Here is a 14,301-nt window from a genome sequence, read left to right on the forward strand (position 1 = left end):
GCTGACAGGCACTTGAATGACAAAGGAGGCACATTTGGGTCCCGCCTGAGCACGTGCACAGGAGGTGTGGAGGAAATGTGGGATCTGCAAACCACACAAACCACAGACCATTGTGTGTTTCAGGGTTTGGTGGGGAAAGATAAGATGTTTCAGCAATGTGACCTGCAGTGACGGGTCCTCTCCTCTCCTCAACTGTGAACAAATCAGGCTTGGCGTTTACCCAATCATGAGCTGTTAGGAACCTGGAACCAAGCCACACCAAGCCACTGCCCAGCCTAGAGCAAACCTAGAGGCTGAAGCTGTAGCCATCACGGTTTCCCAAGAAAAAAACATGGTTTATGTTCTCCTGCCCTTGAGACTTGTCCCAAAATTTCTAACATGTTGTTACTCTGGGACCTGTAGCAACAGGTTCAACCCTGGGAAAGTATCCCACTATTTGAACCCAGGTCTGTGCAGAAGCCGTAATAACCCTTCATTTGATTATTTGGTTTTAGACGAAGTTGTATAGGCTTGTTCCTCACAGAGCCCTGGTTCAAATCGACTTTCGATGTTTTTTAAAAAAAATATATTGCTGACACCTGGTTTACATGTAAAAGAAAGAAAGCAATTTTAAACCAAAGTCTTATCCCTTCTCCCCTATCCCCAAGAAATAATATTCAAACCAGACCAAGTTCTATATATTTTTTAACTTATTAATTAGACCAGGGAACAGAGAAGGCTTTTTGTAGACAGTATTTATGCTAATGATAACAACTGAGTGGCAAAACCCTGGAGGAATGGGGCTGGAGAGAAGGGCATTTGTGTAGCCAGAATAGCATCTGAGGCCACTGTATTTTGGAGTTAGCAGGAAATTTCTGAAGCTGAAGACGTCTGATGTCTTCTGGTGCCCGTCAGACACAGGCTGGATTATGTCTATGGTGGGGTCTCTGCTTGAACCATGGACAGCAGGGTCTACAGTCTTTGTCCATCATCTGACCCAGTTTGACCCCAAGGACATGATACAGGTAAGAAGACTAACCTTTTAATATCAACAAACTCCAGGAAGAAACTCATTTTCAAGTTCAAAAGCTAGATCCAGCTGAGAAAGATTTTATTTAGCAAAGAAGTGTATTAGCATAATATAACTCTAGTTCTGGGTTTCCCAAATTGTGAAGCACTGAATCAGTCACTGTTACCAGAATTACATTAAGATGCAACCTTGAAGAAAATACATATTCCCATCCAAGTATAAGCCAGGCCCGAGCCTGCTTAGCTTCAGAGATCAGACAAGATCGGGAGCATTCAGGGTGGTGTGGCCATAGACAAGAAAGCACATATTCCAGACCTTTCCTCAGACCTATGGATTGGACTTGGTGGACTCAGGAACTGGAATATATATTTTAAGAAGTTAAAGCAACCAGAGCAAGCTCAGGTCTTCTGGATTCTGGACCCTGGCTCTAGAAGGGCCAGGGAGCTCACGTGTGTACGTGTGTGTGTGTGGTTACTCAATCTAATGATGTGATTAGAAACAGAGCCCTTGCAAAATGACAGCTCTAGCTTCTTATCCCACGTTTTAACATTTATTAGTGGTTTAAACTTACCATTCTGAGCTTCAGTTTTCCTTATTAGTAAAACGGGAGTTTTAATGGTTACAACCTCTACAAATTGTTGGGAATATTAATGAGATGATACAGGAAAAGTGTGTGCAGTTTTCAGCCCTGAAACTGGAACACAGACAACACTCAGTAAGTGTTAGCAGTTGCTGTTATGCACACAGCATGATAAGTGAGGTCACCCTCATGAACTCCTGCGACATATTTCTCTTCACCTGAGAATTGTGTCTTTGTGTCTCCACTCACTCCTCTGCTTTCCATCTCAGAGACAGACCTTCCCCTTCACCTCTCAAAGTCCAACTCCCTCCTGACAATTGATGTGGATTGTGTTCTTTCCCTGCCCTTCTGTTCGGAGACCCTTTCTATTAATCTTTAATCCATTAAACCTTCTCTCCTGTATTTTCAATCTCTCCCTTTTCATTAACTCCACTCCCTCAAGCCATAAACACATCCAAATTCCCCATCCTAAAAATACCTCCTCTTCACTCCGGTACACATTGGACCAACCCCATCTTTCCTCCCTTAATATCAAACTTCTCCATAGAACATTTTCAACGCACCACAGCCACCTCCTCTTCACCCAGCTTACTCCTGAACACTGTCATCCTCCAAGGGTCTGCCATCAACCTCCCTTCCCTTCCAAACATTTCTTTCACTTCCATTTCTCCAGGAGGCACATCTGTTCAGGTGGCTCTCAAAACTGTACCCTGAGTCTACCAGACTAATTCTCCCATGTTTGTCTGCTGGTTGATTATGTCCGTCTGACCATCCCTCCAACACCTGAAACTGCACCTCTCATTTCTCATTCCCTGCCCCGATATTAATATTTGCCTCTCCATCATTTTCTGCTCACATCCTGTCAGCCCCAGAAGCATAAATCTGCAGGAACAACATGGACTCCACCTCTCCCCTCCCCCCACCAGGTCTAATTCTCCTTCCCCTTCAAGGGATCTTCCAAAAGGCTCAGTGTGTTTTAAGCTTGAATTATTTCGTAGTATTAATTCTACAGATCTACCAAAACCCCAGCATTTGAAAGTTTAATGATTCTGATTTATTTCCTACTTGTTATTTTTATGAATGTTTTGCAATAAACTTTTTTTAATTGAAGTACAGTCGGTTACAATGTGTCAGTTTCTGGTGTACAGCACAATGTCCCAGTCATGCTTATACATACATGCATTTGTTTTCATATTCTTTTTCATTAAAGGCCATTGCAAGATATTGAATATAGTTCCCTGTGCTATACAGAAGAAACTTGGTTTTTTTTTAAATCTATTTTTATATATATAGTGGCTAACATCTGCAGATCTCAAACTCCCAAATTTATCCTTTCCCACCCCTTTCCCCCGGTAACCGTAAGATTGTTTACTATGAATCTGTTTCTGTTTTATAGATGAGTGCATTAGTACCCTTTTTTATTTATTTTTTTTAGATTCCACATATGAGTAATATCATATGGTATTTTCCTTTCTCTTTCTGGCTTACTTTTAAACAATAATGTAACAAACTTTCAAATTTACTTGGTTTCAGTCCCTCTTATTGAAGATGGGAGATAGTGACCGGTAAGAATGGTAAATTAAAAATTTACTATTTAGATTCACAAAACAAAACTTTCTCTCCATTTCTTCTCTGCCCACCCCCTCAACTTAGACTTTCTTGCTTCTCCCCTAACAGTACCTGACACATGCTGTGTACAAAATTCATGCTCAATTTAGGAACACTGAAGGAATTAACAAATGAATAAGTGGGCTCTCCTAGAGGGGAGATCAGAACTAAAGTGTTAATAATAGATTGATATTTTAAATTTTAACTGTAAAACTAAAATTTCTTCTCTTCTCACTTCCTAGACATTATTCAAATACCCCATTACCTACTTCCTTGCTGCACCCTCTGTGTTTCGAATGATTCTGCAGCAGAATCCCACCAGGTATGGTAGAAGTGGCTGTGGCTGATAACAACAATCTTTGAGTAGGACTTTAAGGAATCTGACTGTTTTTAACTCTGGTTCTTTGAGGATTGTGTGTGTGTGTGTGTGTGTGTGTGTGTGTGTGTGTGTGGAACAGGGAGGGTGGGTAAATGTTGGTGGTGATAATTAGCAGCCATTCTAATTATTTCATTAAGCAGGGCTCAAAGAACCAAATGAAACACTCAGTGAGCCTTGTATCACTGTGGTTTTTTTCTTTTTGAAACATTTTTGTTGTGAGATAAACATACAGAAAAATAGATAAGATATACATTTACAGATTAATGAATAGCTGAAAATAAACACCTATGTAAACACTCACCCAAGTCAACAAAATAGAACACTGTCAATGCCCCAGAGTCCTCCTCATGCCTCTCCATCTCCCCTAAAGGATTTCACTATCTTGACTTTTACGGTGTTCATTTCCTTACTTTTCCTCATAGTTTACCTCCTAAGGAAATATCCTTAAGCAAATTACTCCATTTTATTTGCTTTTGAACTTTATGTAATCATACATTATTCTATAATATCTGGTTTCTTTTTTTCAACATGTTTCTAAGATATGTCTGTGTTGTTACATAATGCTGGAGTTAATTTTGATTGCTGTATAATATTTCATTTTATGAAAATACCATATTTTTAATCAGTTCTATCATTAATGGACATTTGGGTAGCTCTCAGTTCACGGCTACTGAAAATTAATGCTGCATCGAATTCTTGCACATGTACCTAGATGCACAAGCACACATTTCTGTAGAGCTTTTCTGGCAGAGGAATTTCTAGGTCACACTGACATTGTACCTTACCACTCTATTTTCCAAAGTATTAAACCAATTTAGGCTCCTGCGGCGAGCAGGGTAGGAGGATTCCCACTGTTCCACATCCTTAGCAATATTTGTTGTTGTCAGAGTTTTTAGTTTTTGCCAATCTGACAGATGCATAGTAACTTTTTTTTTTGCATTTCCCCATGTTTGTGGATTAATTTTTAATTAACCTCAAATCTGTTCTTTGAACTTTATGGTCATTTATCAGTCCTTTAGAGACTTTGCAATTGAAGTGACTACTTCAAAAACCAGAGATAACATGGTTTAGGCATAAGAGTTAAAATATCAAGGAGTTCAACAACTTATGAAGATTACTCAGAAATATACAGCTTGATTTATTCATGAGCCAGCAGTCTGGCTGGAGCATGTTTCCATCTGCCTTTCAAAGCTCCTATTATAGCCACTTTCTGCAGCATTCTTGAGATGATGACCTTCATCCAAACCCAGTAAAAATCCAGCCAGGGCATAACTGTTGACTCCATCGGAAGACTCTGCCCATGTTTTGCACTTTGGATAAAGTTCAGGAAGAATGAGGAGTGTACCCTGCATGAAACTAGCCCTCCTGTCCATCTCTCCTGGCTCTGTATGTACCAGGAGAGCGTTGCAAGGGTGGAAAGGTAAACCAGATGTCTGCCACCTCCCTCAGCCCAAAGGGCTGGCCCAGCTCGGCTTTGTGCCAGCTGGTACTCAGACTTCAGTCACTTCTTCTCTTCCTATTTCTTTCAAGGAATCCATCATTATTTTGTGCTTGCTTTTGTATTATTTATGGGGAAATGGATGAGAGAATTTACACCACATAGTGTACCTAGAAAACTACTGCAGATGCTCACTGCAGACTTTTCCGTTCTCTCCAAAATTCCTTCTCCCAAGGATGTTACCTGTGATCTTTCTCTTTTCTTACACTTAGCCCAATTGTCTTTCATATCCTGAGCGATACGTTTCCAACCTCTAACTTGCGTTCTCTGCTCAGAAACACAGAATTCCTTCAGTTCACATAACGCCACGCTCCGCAGAAGGCAGTGTAGGTCTGTTACCATCCTAGCACATCCTCGGGGTCTTGCCCCTCAGCCCTTATGGTTTATAAAAGCATCTCTCTTGGCCACAGAGAATGCTTCCCTAAGATGAATTCTAAGCACATTTTTCCCCCTGTAGTTACATTGACATCCACATTTAATCCTGATCTCCCTGGCTTAACCCATTAGCCTCACTACCACCACCTACCCCCACCGGAAGAGTTAACAGAGACTGGCAGGAAGTGAGTGACTTCCACGTGGACTTGACCATCTGTAAAATGCCTGGAAGGCAAATAAGAAATTGAAGAGGCAGAAGGATGAATGATCCAGATGATAATTGCTCTCAACACCCTAGGCCTGGGGCAGAGCATCCAAGCTTCACCTGAACTTCTGTTGACACACTGCCTTCGCCCTCAGCCTCAGGTTCCCCACCCTGGAGCACTGTTGCACTGGGGGAGAGGCCCTGCTGCCCGAGGAACAAGAACAGTGGAGAAAACAGACAGGGATTCTGCTCTACCAGGCCTACGGACAGTCAGAAACGGTAGGTGAGCGGTCCCTTCTGAGCCAGTCAGGATGTTCTTAGCATGAGGCCAGCAGACGATCTGAATCGTGCCATGAGTGTGTGCAGTGCCCACCCCGCCTCCCCGTGTCCATGGATAGCATTGCTCAAAGCCAATAAGAGGATCCAGAGCTCTAGGTGAATTTGTCCCAAATAAATTTGCCAAAAGACAATTCACAGCTCATCAACTTGTCAAGAAACCAACATGCTAAGAACTATTGGACAAAACCTTAGAAAGGAGCCTAAGGACATGGTGCCACTGTACCTGCGATCATTCGTCTAAGGAAGCAAAGGAGGGGCAGTGGGATAGAAAGCACTCTCCAGTAACATGGAGGCCACCACCGCAAGTCCTGTAGACTTCACCACCCCTTCCTAGGAAGAAACCACAGGGGCAGGCAGGAGCGGGCCCCAGGAGCTCATTTGTTCATTTCTGGGTGTTTCTGAGGACAGCACACAGGTCTGACTGTGAGACACTAGGAGGAGCATGGACCTTCTGTATACACCACACCCCGCACCCCAGCACACACACAGTGTGATCAAAGAGGGTCACTGAGCAGTCAGGCGGGCAGGGTGTTCAGAGGATCATACATGTCTTCAGCCTCACGGACTTCATCCATGATCAAGTATCTCTCTTCCAACACATTCTCAATCCATTTCCGATGCTGGACAGAGTCACTTTCCTCCACCTCCCCATCATCCCTTCAGCTGACAGAGGGATGACTGCCATCTCAGGACCTGTGGCAAAATAGCTGTTTTAGTCTCAATTCACATACTTGTCTGACACTTTTTTGTCAAGTTTTTTTTTTTAAATAATCAATTAATCAGTTAATAGGTCTGCTTCCAGGCCTGAGAGATGCTACGACTCTCGGCCTGTCCTTGCTGGCTCACGCTTTGTATTTGGATAAGAAGGAGGGTGAGGCGAGAACTACACACTCCACCCATGACCTCCACCCCTTTGCATCAGCTTTTTGTATCAACAGAATACTCCCTGACACCTGGATGGTATTTTATTTCTCCAGGCGTTTTCAGACCTATCCACTCATGTGTGCATCATTTTCCACATCCCTACAGTGTGAGCAGTGACAGAGCAGAGGGGAAAGAGTTCAGACCCCAGTTCAGATCTCAGCCTTGCCAATTATAGGCCACACAGTGTACGCATATCCTTGGATCTTGCAGGGTCCAGCTCCCCCCATCTCCAAAATGGAAAGATAGTGCCAATCTTGCTAGGTCGTCATAAGGTAAATGAAAGAAAGTGTACAAATCCCTGGCCACAGCCTTCAACCCCTCGTGCGTGCTTACACTGCAGTTATGGTCGTCAGAGTTGTTTTTCGGTAGGTATTGTGTTAGATGCTGGGCGTACAGAGTGGATGGGGCAATCTCTAGTCTCTGAATACTCCTCATCTACTGAGGGAAACAGGCAAGCGAAATGAAGTGGCCACAATAGAAGTGGAGGGGGTGGATACCACAGAAAGAGACTCTCCCAACTAACTCTTCTTGGAGCCAGAATGGTAGCTAGTAGTAGCTGTTTATTGAACACGTGATGTGTGCCTGGCATACACCTGCAGGCCCTCTAAGAGATAGACGTTGTAATGACCTCCCTTCGACAGAGGAGTAGATCAGGGAGGGTTGGTTGACACACAGCTAGTGAGTGGTAGAGTCAAGATTCAGACGTTGGCTCATCTGAGTATAAAGCACTTAACTTCAGGAGGAAGGCTATTTTGGAGAACTGTAAAGAAGGAATACGGTTCATCGAGAAGACAAAGGGGATGAGGCAGTGCAGAGGGAGCGATCTGAATACCCTCAACACATCTCTGAGAAGTAGCTGAGGCAGCTCCAAGAAAATGTTTGTTAAATGGGCTCATGACCTCCCCCTGGCAAATGGACACGTGTCTGACGTACAAGGAGCACTCCATACCCTGCATTACATGCCCACAGCCCGGGGCTCACCCTTCCGCTTCTTCTTGGCCTCTCCCACTGGACTCTGTAGCCCCAGCACGCAGCACAGGTCCAGCCCCACGTCAAGTGCAGTGCACATCTGCTGAATAGGGTTGGGTTGATGCCTTCCCGTTTCCCCACAAGGGCTCTTTGCACAGCATCAAATGACATCTGTGAGTGAGGATGCAGTGTTTGATTCTTGCTGCTTTGTGATCAACCTGGACTCTTGACCAACCCCAGTTCTCTTCTTTTGTGAACAGGGAGTAACTTGTGGCATTTTCCGGGGGATGAAGATCAAGCCAGGTTCCATGGGGAAGGCCATCCCACCCTTCGACATTCAGGTCTGGTGGTAAAGGCACTGGCAGAGAGCAGGTAGTGCTCAGCTGGGGGTGGGCCGTTCTGTGACAGCACCGGGCGTGCCTCCCAGTTGTCCTTCCTCCTCTCCTCCTACTTACTTATGTGCCACATGAATAAGCCAGGCAATGTCTGTGTGGGGCAGCAGTGCTGGGGACCCCTGCAGGATGGGACTTACACGTCTCTTGCTCCAGATCATTGATGACAAGGGTAACATCCTGCCACCTGACACCGAAGGCAACCTTGGCATCAGGATCAAGCCCGTCAAGCCCTTGGGCCTCTTCATGTGCTATGAGGTGAGGACACACCATCTGCCTCCATCCAAGCCCCAGGGAGCCATGCAGGGAGCTGTGTAGGTGGTAAGGGGCTGGACTCAACTCGGCACAGTGAGACTTCTTCCATCTTCCTTTGTTCTCTCCAACTCAATGAAACGTTCTAATTAATCGCAAAGCTCATCCTGTGTTCCCACATCCCTTTCTGTCATAACCCTTCTGGTACATAGAGATTGACTGATGGGGTAGAAAAAAGCCTGGCTTCAGAGCCTCTGGCTAGGAATCCATTGATTTCTTGCGGTTAAGGATGCTGGCTTTGACTGGAGTCAAATCATACCATCCCACTTGCCAACAGGATGCAAACAAACCTATTAGTCTTGCTAAGCCTCCAGGGGACACTACCATCCTCACTGTAAAGAGGAAGAAATGGCAGACTGGAAGCTTTATGTTTCTGTCCCATGTCAAGTAAATGGCAGGTCTGTGGTTCAAAGTGATGTGTTTTGGGTTCCAAACCCTAAATGAGAAATCCAGGGATTACAGTCTCTGGATCTCGGAACATCTCTCGTGTGGAACTAACACCAGTGTTCCGGTCTGGAAGACAGGCGCTCGGGCCAGCAGCCTGGGTTTCAGCCTGGCTTTTACCAGTTACCAGCTCTGTGACACTGAGCTGTTTTCTTACCCCTATGTGGATACAAAAGTAACATGAGAGATTCTGATATGACGGGACGGCTCTTTATCTTGGCTGTGGTAGTAGATACACAGACCCACACATGGGATAAAATTGACTAGAACTGAATACACTCACACACACATACACAAATGAGTACAAGTTAAAAAACAAAAAGAAAACCCGGGGAAATCTGAGTAAGACTGGTGGATGGTATCAATGTAAATCTCCTGGTTGTGATACTGAACATTGTTTTTGCAAGATGTTACCATTGAGAGAAACTGGATAAAAGGTGCTAAGGATCTCTCCGTGTTACTTCTTATAACTGCATGCAAATATATGATTATCTCAAGATTAAAAGTTTAATTGAAAGTACCAACTTTACAGGCTTTCTGTGAGGCTCCAATGAGGTAATATTTTGGGAAGAAAATTCATTCAGCAAACATTTATTGACACCTCCCACCTGTCCAGGCACTGTATGAATGCTGAGCTTACAAAAGGAATAAAATAAATGGAGTTTATGCTCCAGTGGAAATTTTATTCTACTGGAGCACCACACGAAAGTCAGGTGTTATTTTTAAAAATTGTCCTTAAAGTTGGCTTAATATTTAGTCCACTCATTGTCCAATAGCATGCCTTGAGTGCTTGCATGTAATGAAAACAGATTCAGAGATCAAATTATAAAAATTGCCCAGGTGCCAGGCAGAGCCAGAAGCAGGATTTGAACCCACATCTGAATCCTACCTTATGTCTCTAAACTCACCGTTTCCAACAAAAGGGGTGCTATTCTCTTTGCAGAATGACCCAGTGAAGACAGCGGAAGTGGAGTGTGGGGACTTTTACAACACTGGGGACAGAGCAACCATCGATGCAGAGGGCTACTTCTTTTTCCTGGGGAGGGCGGATGATGTCATCAACGCATCCGGGTAGGTGCGGCTGACCCGGTGCCGGGAGGTCCCATCCTCACCTGCCTATTGGGGTCTGGCTTCCTCAAACACTCCTTCATGCGACGGTGATGGACTCTCAGCCTAAGGCTGAACAGAGCCACGTCCATGGGGCCCTGGCCTGAGGGTACTGCGGTACCTTCCCCAAGCCCCATCACCAGAAGGATCAAGCAAACTAGAGTTCAAGAAGACCTGGAGGAGAGCCATAATAAGACATCATGCAATTTAAAGGGATTGGGAGGGAAGACTTGACTTTGGCTCCTGTTCATTGAGGGAGCTTATTCTGTATTTGTACTCCTTTAATGAAGCGCAATATGATGCAGAAAAACATACTAACAACAACAACAACAACAACAATAATAATAATAAAATGAACCTTTTTTGGAGTACTTACTATGTGACAGCCCTCTCTGTGGTGCTCTATACAACCCACCTCTCAGTGCTAGAAGGTAGATGTGATTATGACCATTTTACGTAAGGAGACTGAGTCACTGACTAGTGGAAACAGTTGCCAGAAGTTTCAAAGATAGTACAGAGCACAGCCCAGATTTGAGCCCAGGCAGTCTGACTCCATCGCCGTTGTAACGAACCCTGACTTGGCTATTAACTAGACATAACAAGAATAACAAGTTCTTTTAGATATTTCAGAAAATTAGAGGGTTTTTTTTTTAAACTTTTAAAACAAATGCTGATGAAGTGAGGAATAGGATGCAGGATTTGTATGACTGTTTAAGATAAAGTTTGGGACTTCCAAGAGGTTTCGTGCCAGGGGAAGCTGCTTGATCCAAGCCCCCGAGCTCTGGGAGGATGATGCATTCACCCTGCTCCCCCACCTGGGCAGTGAGGTGAGAAGCCCCGGGAAGCACCTGAGCCTTGTATTTGGCAGCACGGAATTCCCATTTTAGTCCCACTACACAGCCCTTGCATGGGCCTCTGGCTCCCTGTGACAGTTACCCTCTGTGCCAAGGAAATATGTGGCTGTCCAAAAGATGAGGTTTGAGGGCCTGGGTCATCCTAGCCCTGGCATTTGCTCAGAAGGAACCACTGGTCTTGCAGGTACCGTATCGGGCCATCGGAAGTGGAGAATGCCCTGGCGGAGCACCCAGCGGTGGCTGAGTCCGCTGTGGTGAGAAGCCCGGACCCGATTCGAGGGGAGGTGAGGAGGAGGACGTGGAGGTCATCGCGCCTGGGTGTGGGACAGGGAAGGCAGATGCAGGGGAAACTTCCAGGCAACACCTAGGCAGCCTTGGATCTGGCGTGGTTGGTGTGCCTGTGCACTTACACAATGTGGTCAGCAGGAGGCGCTGTGGCCTCATCTGTGACTGAAACATGATGCTTCTGATCGCTGAGGCTGATGGCATCTAGTATTGAATGAACCCTTGCTATGTGCCAGCTCATTTAACCCTCACACAACATCATGAATTAAGGGCTGTTTTTATACCTTTTTAAGACAGGGAAACAGAGGCATAAAGAGGTTAAATAACTTGCCTGGATCACACAGCTTGTAAGTGTGGAGTCAGATGGGAGATTGAGCGCTCAGGCTGCGGAGAGCATGTGTTCCTTGATTCAACAGGTGTTCATTGAACGCCTGCTCTGTACAAGCCCTGTGAAATTAAATGAGGACATAAATAATATGAAAATAATCAATTACCAACATTTATTAAATGCCCACAGAACTCTGCCTACAGTAATAGTGAAAACAGAACCTGACCTAAAATAATAATAATGATAACAATCATAGGGATAAAAATACATTTAAACTAACTTCCTGTTTTATATGTATTATCTCGTGGAATCTTGACATAAACCCGATGAGGAGTGAACTCGTCCTCTCCCCATTTCACAGAGAAGGATATTGAGATTAAGTGAGGTTAAGCAATTTTCCAAGGCAAAGTATGAAAATTAGAAGTATTGGGATTTGAACCTGATCCTGTCCTTTTCCAAAGGCTCAACTCTCAATGTGTTCTTCCATTCATTTAATAAGCATTTTCTTTTTAAACTAGATAGTTGGTTGTCACTCACCCTGAGCCTCCACTCTGGTTTTGCACTGCAGGTAGTGAAGGCATTTATTGTCTTGACCCCGAAATTCCTGTCTCATGATCGAGACCAGCTCACCAAGGAGCTGCAGCAGCACGTGAAGTCAGTGACAGCCCCGTACAAGTACCCAAGGAAGGTGAGTGAGAGAAGATGGATGGGGTCCGGTCCCTGTGGGGTGATTCTGGAAGCTCTTCTGCCTCAAGTCTCAGAGGGTGGCTGGGGTGAAGCTTAAGTAGCTAAGAGAACTCGTATGTTTCTCTGTAGAAGAAGCTTAGGGGTGTAGGGGAGCCAGCTGAATCGGATGGAAACTCTATCCTGCGTCAGAAACTCATCCATTTCTGGCGTGTCAACCTAAAGAAAAAAATCAGACCACAGCCCAAAGATATCTAAGAAGGTTATTTACAATCTTTCAAAATTTGAAAAAGAAATCCAAATCAGCAACTTCCAAACTTTTAAAGAATATTATTCACAGTAAGAAATTACAAATATGGCAACCCGATACACATATACATACATAACAAAAATCAATAAAGTGATATTTATTGTAACAACATGCAGTGCAGTCTGATAGTTTTAATTCAACTACATTTGTTCTAAATGCAGTGTGCAACCTACAAAAATGTCCAACAATGGAGAAATGATTAAAGTACTCATGAAAGGTAATATTATTCTGTAATTTTAAATGATGAGCAGATTTTTGAACATAAAAATATCACAATAATATATTATTAAGATAAAAAGCAGGTTATGAAAGTATATACATAATATTATCATGTTTGTTTAAAAAAGGAATTTAAAAGTTTGTACATACACAAAAAAGTTAGTATTTCCTTCTTTTGTAATAATACGTTACTGCATTTTCTGAATGTTTACAATCAATATGTAGTATAAAGCTACATAGCTAATATTTACTGAGCATTTACCAGGCTCTGCTTTACATGCATGATTATTTCATTTAATCCTCTCCACAACCTCAGATGTTATAATCATGCCAGTTTACAGAGAGGAAACTGAGGCTCAGAGACTCAAAGTAAATTGGCTAAGTCTAGAGTAAATAAAAGACAGAGCTGGAACTCAAACCTGTGTGTATCTGACAATAGAGTTCATGCTTCTAACATCAGGCTGGGATGCTTTATGGAGAGTAGTATAGAGGATGTGTACCAGTTAGGAAGGGCTAGATGTTATTGTGGGTAACAAACAGTCCTCAAATTGTAGTAGATTATAACAAGGAAGATGTCTTTCTTGCTCATGTCTTTGCTCCACATCCCCTCACCCTGGGACCAGGATAAAGAGGCAGCCAGCATGTAGATACCTACCTGAGTACGAGAAGAGATGGACAGAGAGGGTGGCCCATCTCAGTGATGCCCAACTTCTCTGTTAGAGGTGGCACATGTCACTCCTACTGACATTCCATTGGTCAAAGTACATCAGAGGACTGCATCCAACTCCAGGGGGTCAGAGGAGAATCTGACATGCATAGTGGACCCCATGAAGGCCACCACATGGTGCCAGGCTGTCTGGGGGACTGTGCAGGGGCAAAGGAGGGGAGTTGAGGGTTGACAGGGAGTGACCGGGGGACTTAGAATGGGTTTGCTTTATCCTCAACCAGGTGGAGTTTGTCCCAGAGCTGCCTAAAACCATTACTGGCAAGATTAAAAGAAGTGAACTTCGGAAGAAGGAGTTTGGTCAGATGTAATTGGCAATTAACCCAGAAGCCAATTGTGTGATTTTGGCCAAGTCCCTGGCTGCTTCAGTTTCCCCACGATGGTGAGAGTGAGGAGAGAGCGCTGACTTGTAAGAGAATCAGGAGTGCCAACCTTCAAGCATTCCTGTTCTTTTAAATTAATGTCAGTTACTACCCTTCGTCTAAGTCCCCTGTTCCTTTCAGATCGCCCAAGTGAGTGCTCACAATGTGGCTGGAGGTAATAAAATACTGACATCGCATCAACAGTGACTCTGTGCTGGGCATTTATTCTGTGAAAGATCTGATCCTAAGCGCTGTCCCTCTCTAATTCCCGCAAACCCCATCAGAGGTTCCCCCAGGGCCTATTTCCCCCTCCTGCTCCCAGAGGCTCTGGGTGACCCCTGACACCCACTGAATGACCAGAGCACAGAGATCTGGGAAGGGGTCATGCGGTCCC

General features: G+C 44.2%; 1 protein-coding gene across 3 annotated transcripts in view; it reads left to right on the forward strand.

Annotated features, from left to right (window-relative positions):
- Positions 1 to 14,071, forward strand: part of ACSM1 (acyl-CoA synthetase medium chain family member 1) — a 30,535-nt gene extending 16,464 nt beyond the window's left edge. For all 3 annotated transcript variants that reach the window (XM_006212110.4, XM_072942093.1, XM_015245955.3), the window contains exons 6-14: positions 845 to 1,004; positions 3,440 to 3,519; positions 5,810 to 5,933; positions 8,147 to 8,227; positions 8,435 to 8,536; positions 9,978 to 10,105; positions 11,180 to 11,279; positions 12,177 to 12,296; positions 13,770 to 14,071. In XM_006212110.4, coding sequence (XP_006212172.2) covers positions 845 to 1,004; positions 3,440 to 3,519; positions 5,810 to 5,933; positions 8,147 to 8,227; positions 8,435 to 8,536; positions 9,978 to 10,105; positions 11,180 to 11,279; positions 12,177 to 12,296; positions 13,770 to 13,856 — 982 coding nt within the window. In that variant the 3' untranslated portion in view covers positions 13,857 to 14,071. The remainder of the gene's footprint in view (positions 1 to 844; positions 1,005 to 3,439; positions 3,520 to 5,809; positions 5,934 to 8,146; positions 8,228 to 8,434; positions 8,537 to 9,977; positions 10,106 to 11,179; positions 11,280 to 12,176; positions 12,297 to 13,769) is intronic.
- The last annotated feature ends 230 nt before the right edge of the window (positions 14,072 to 14,301 follow it).

This window comes from Vicugna pacos, chromosome 18 (genome assembly GCF_048564905.1).
Source record: "Vicugna pacos chromosome 18, VicPac4, whole genome shotgun sequence".
NCBI classification, from domain to species: Eukaryota; Metazoa; Chordata; class Mammalia; order Artiodactyla; family Camelidae; genus Vicugna; species Vicugna pacos.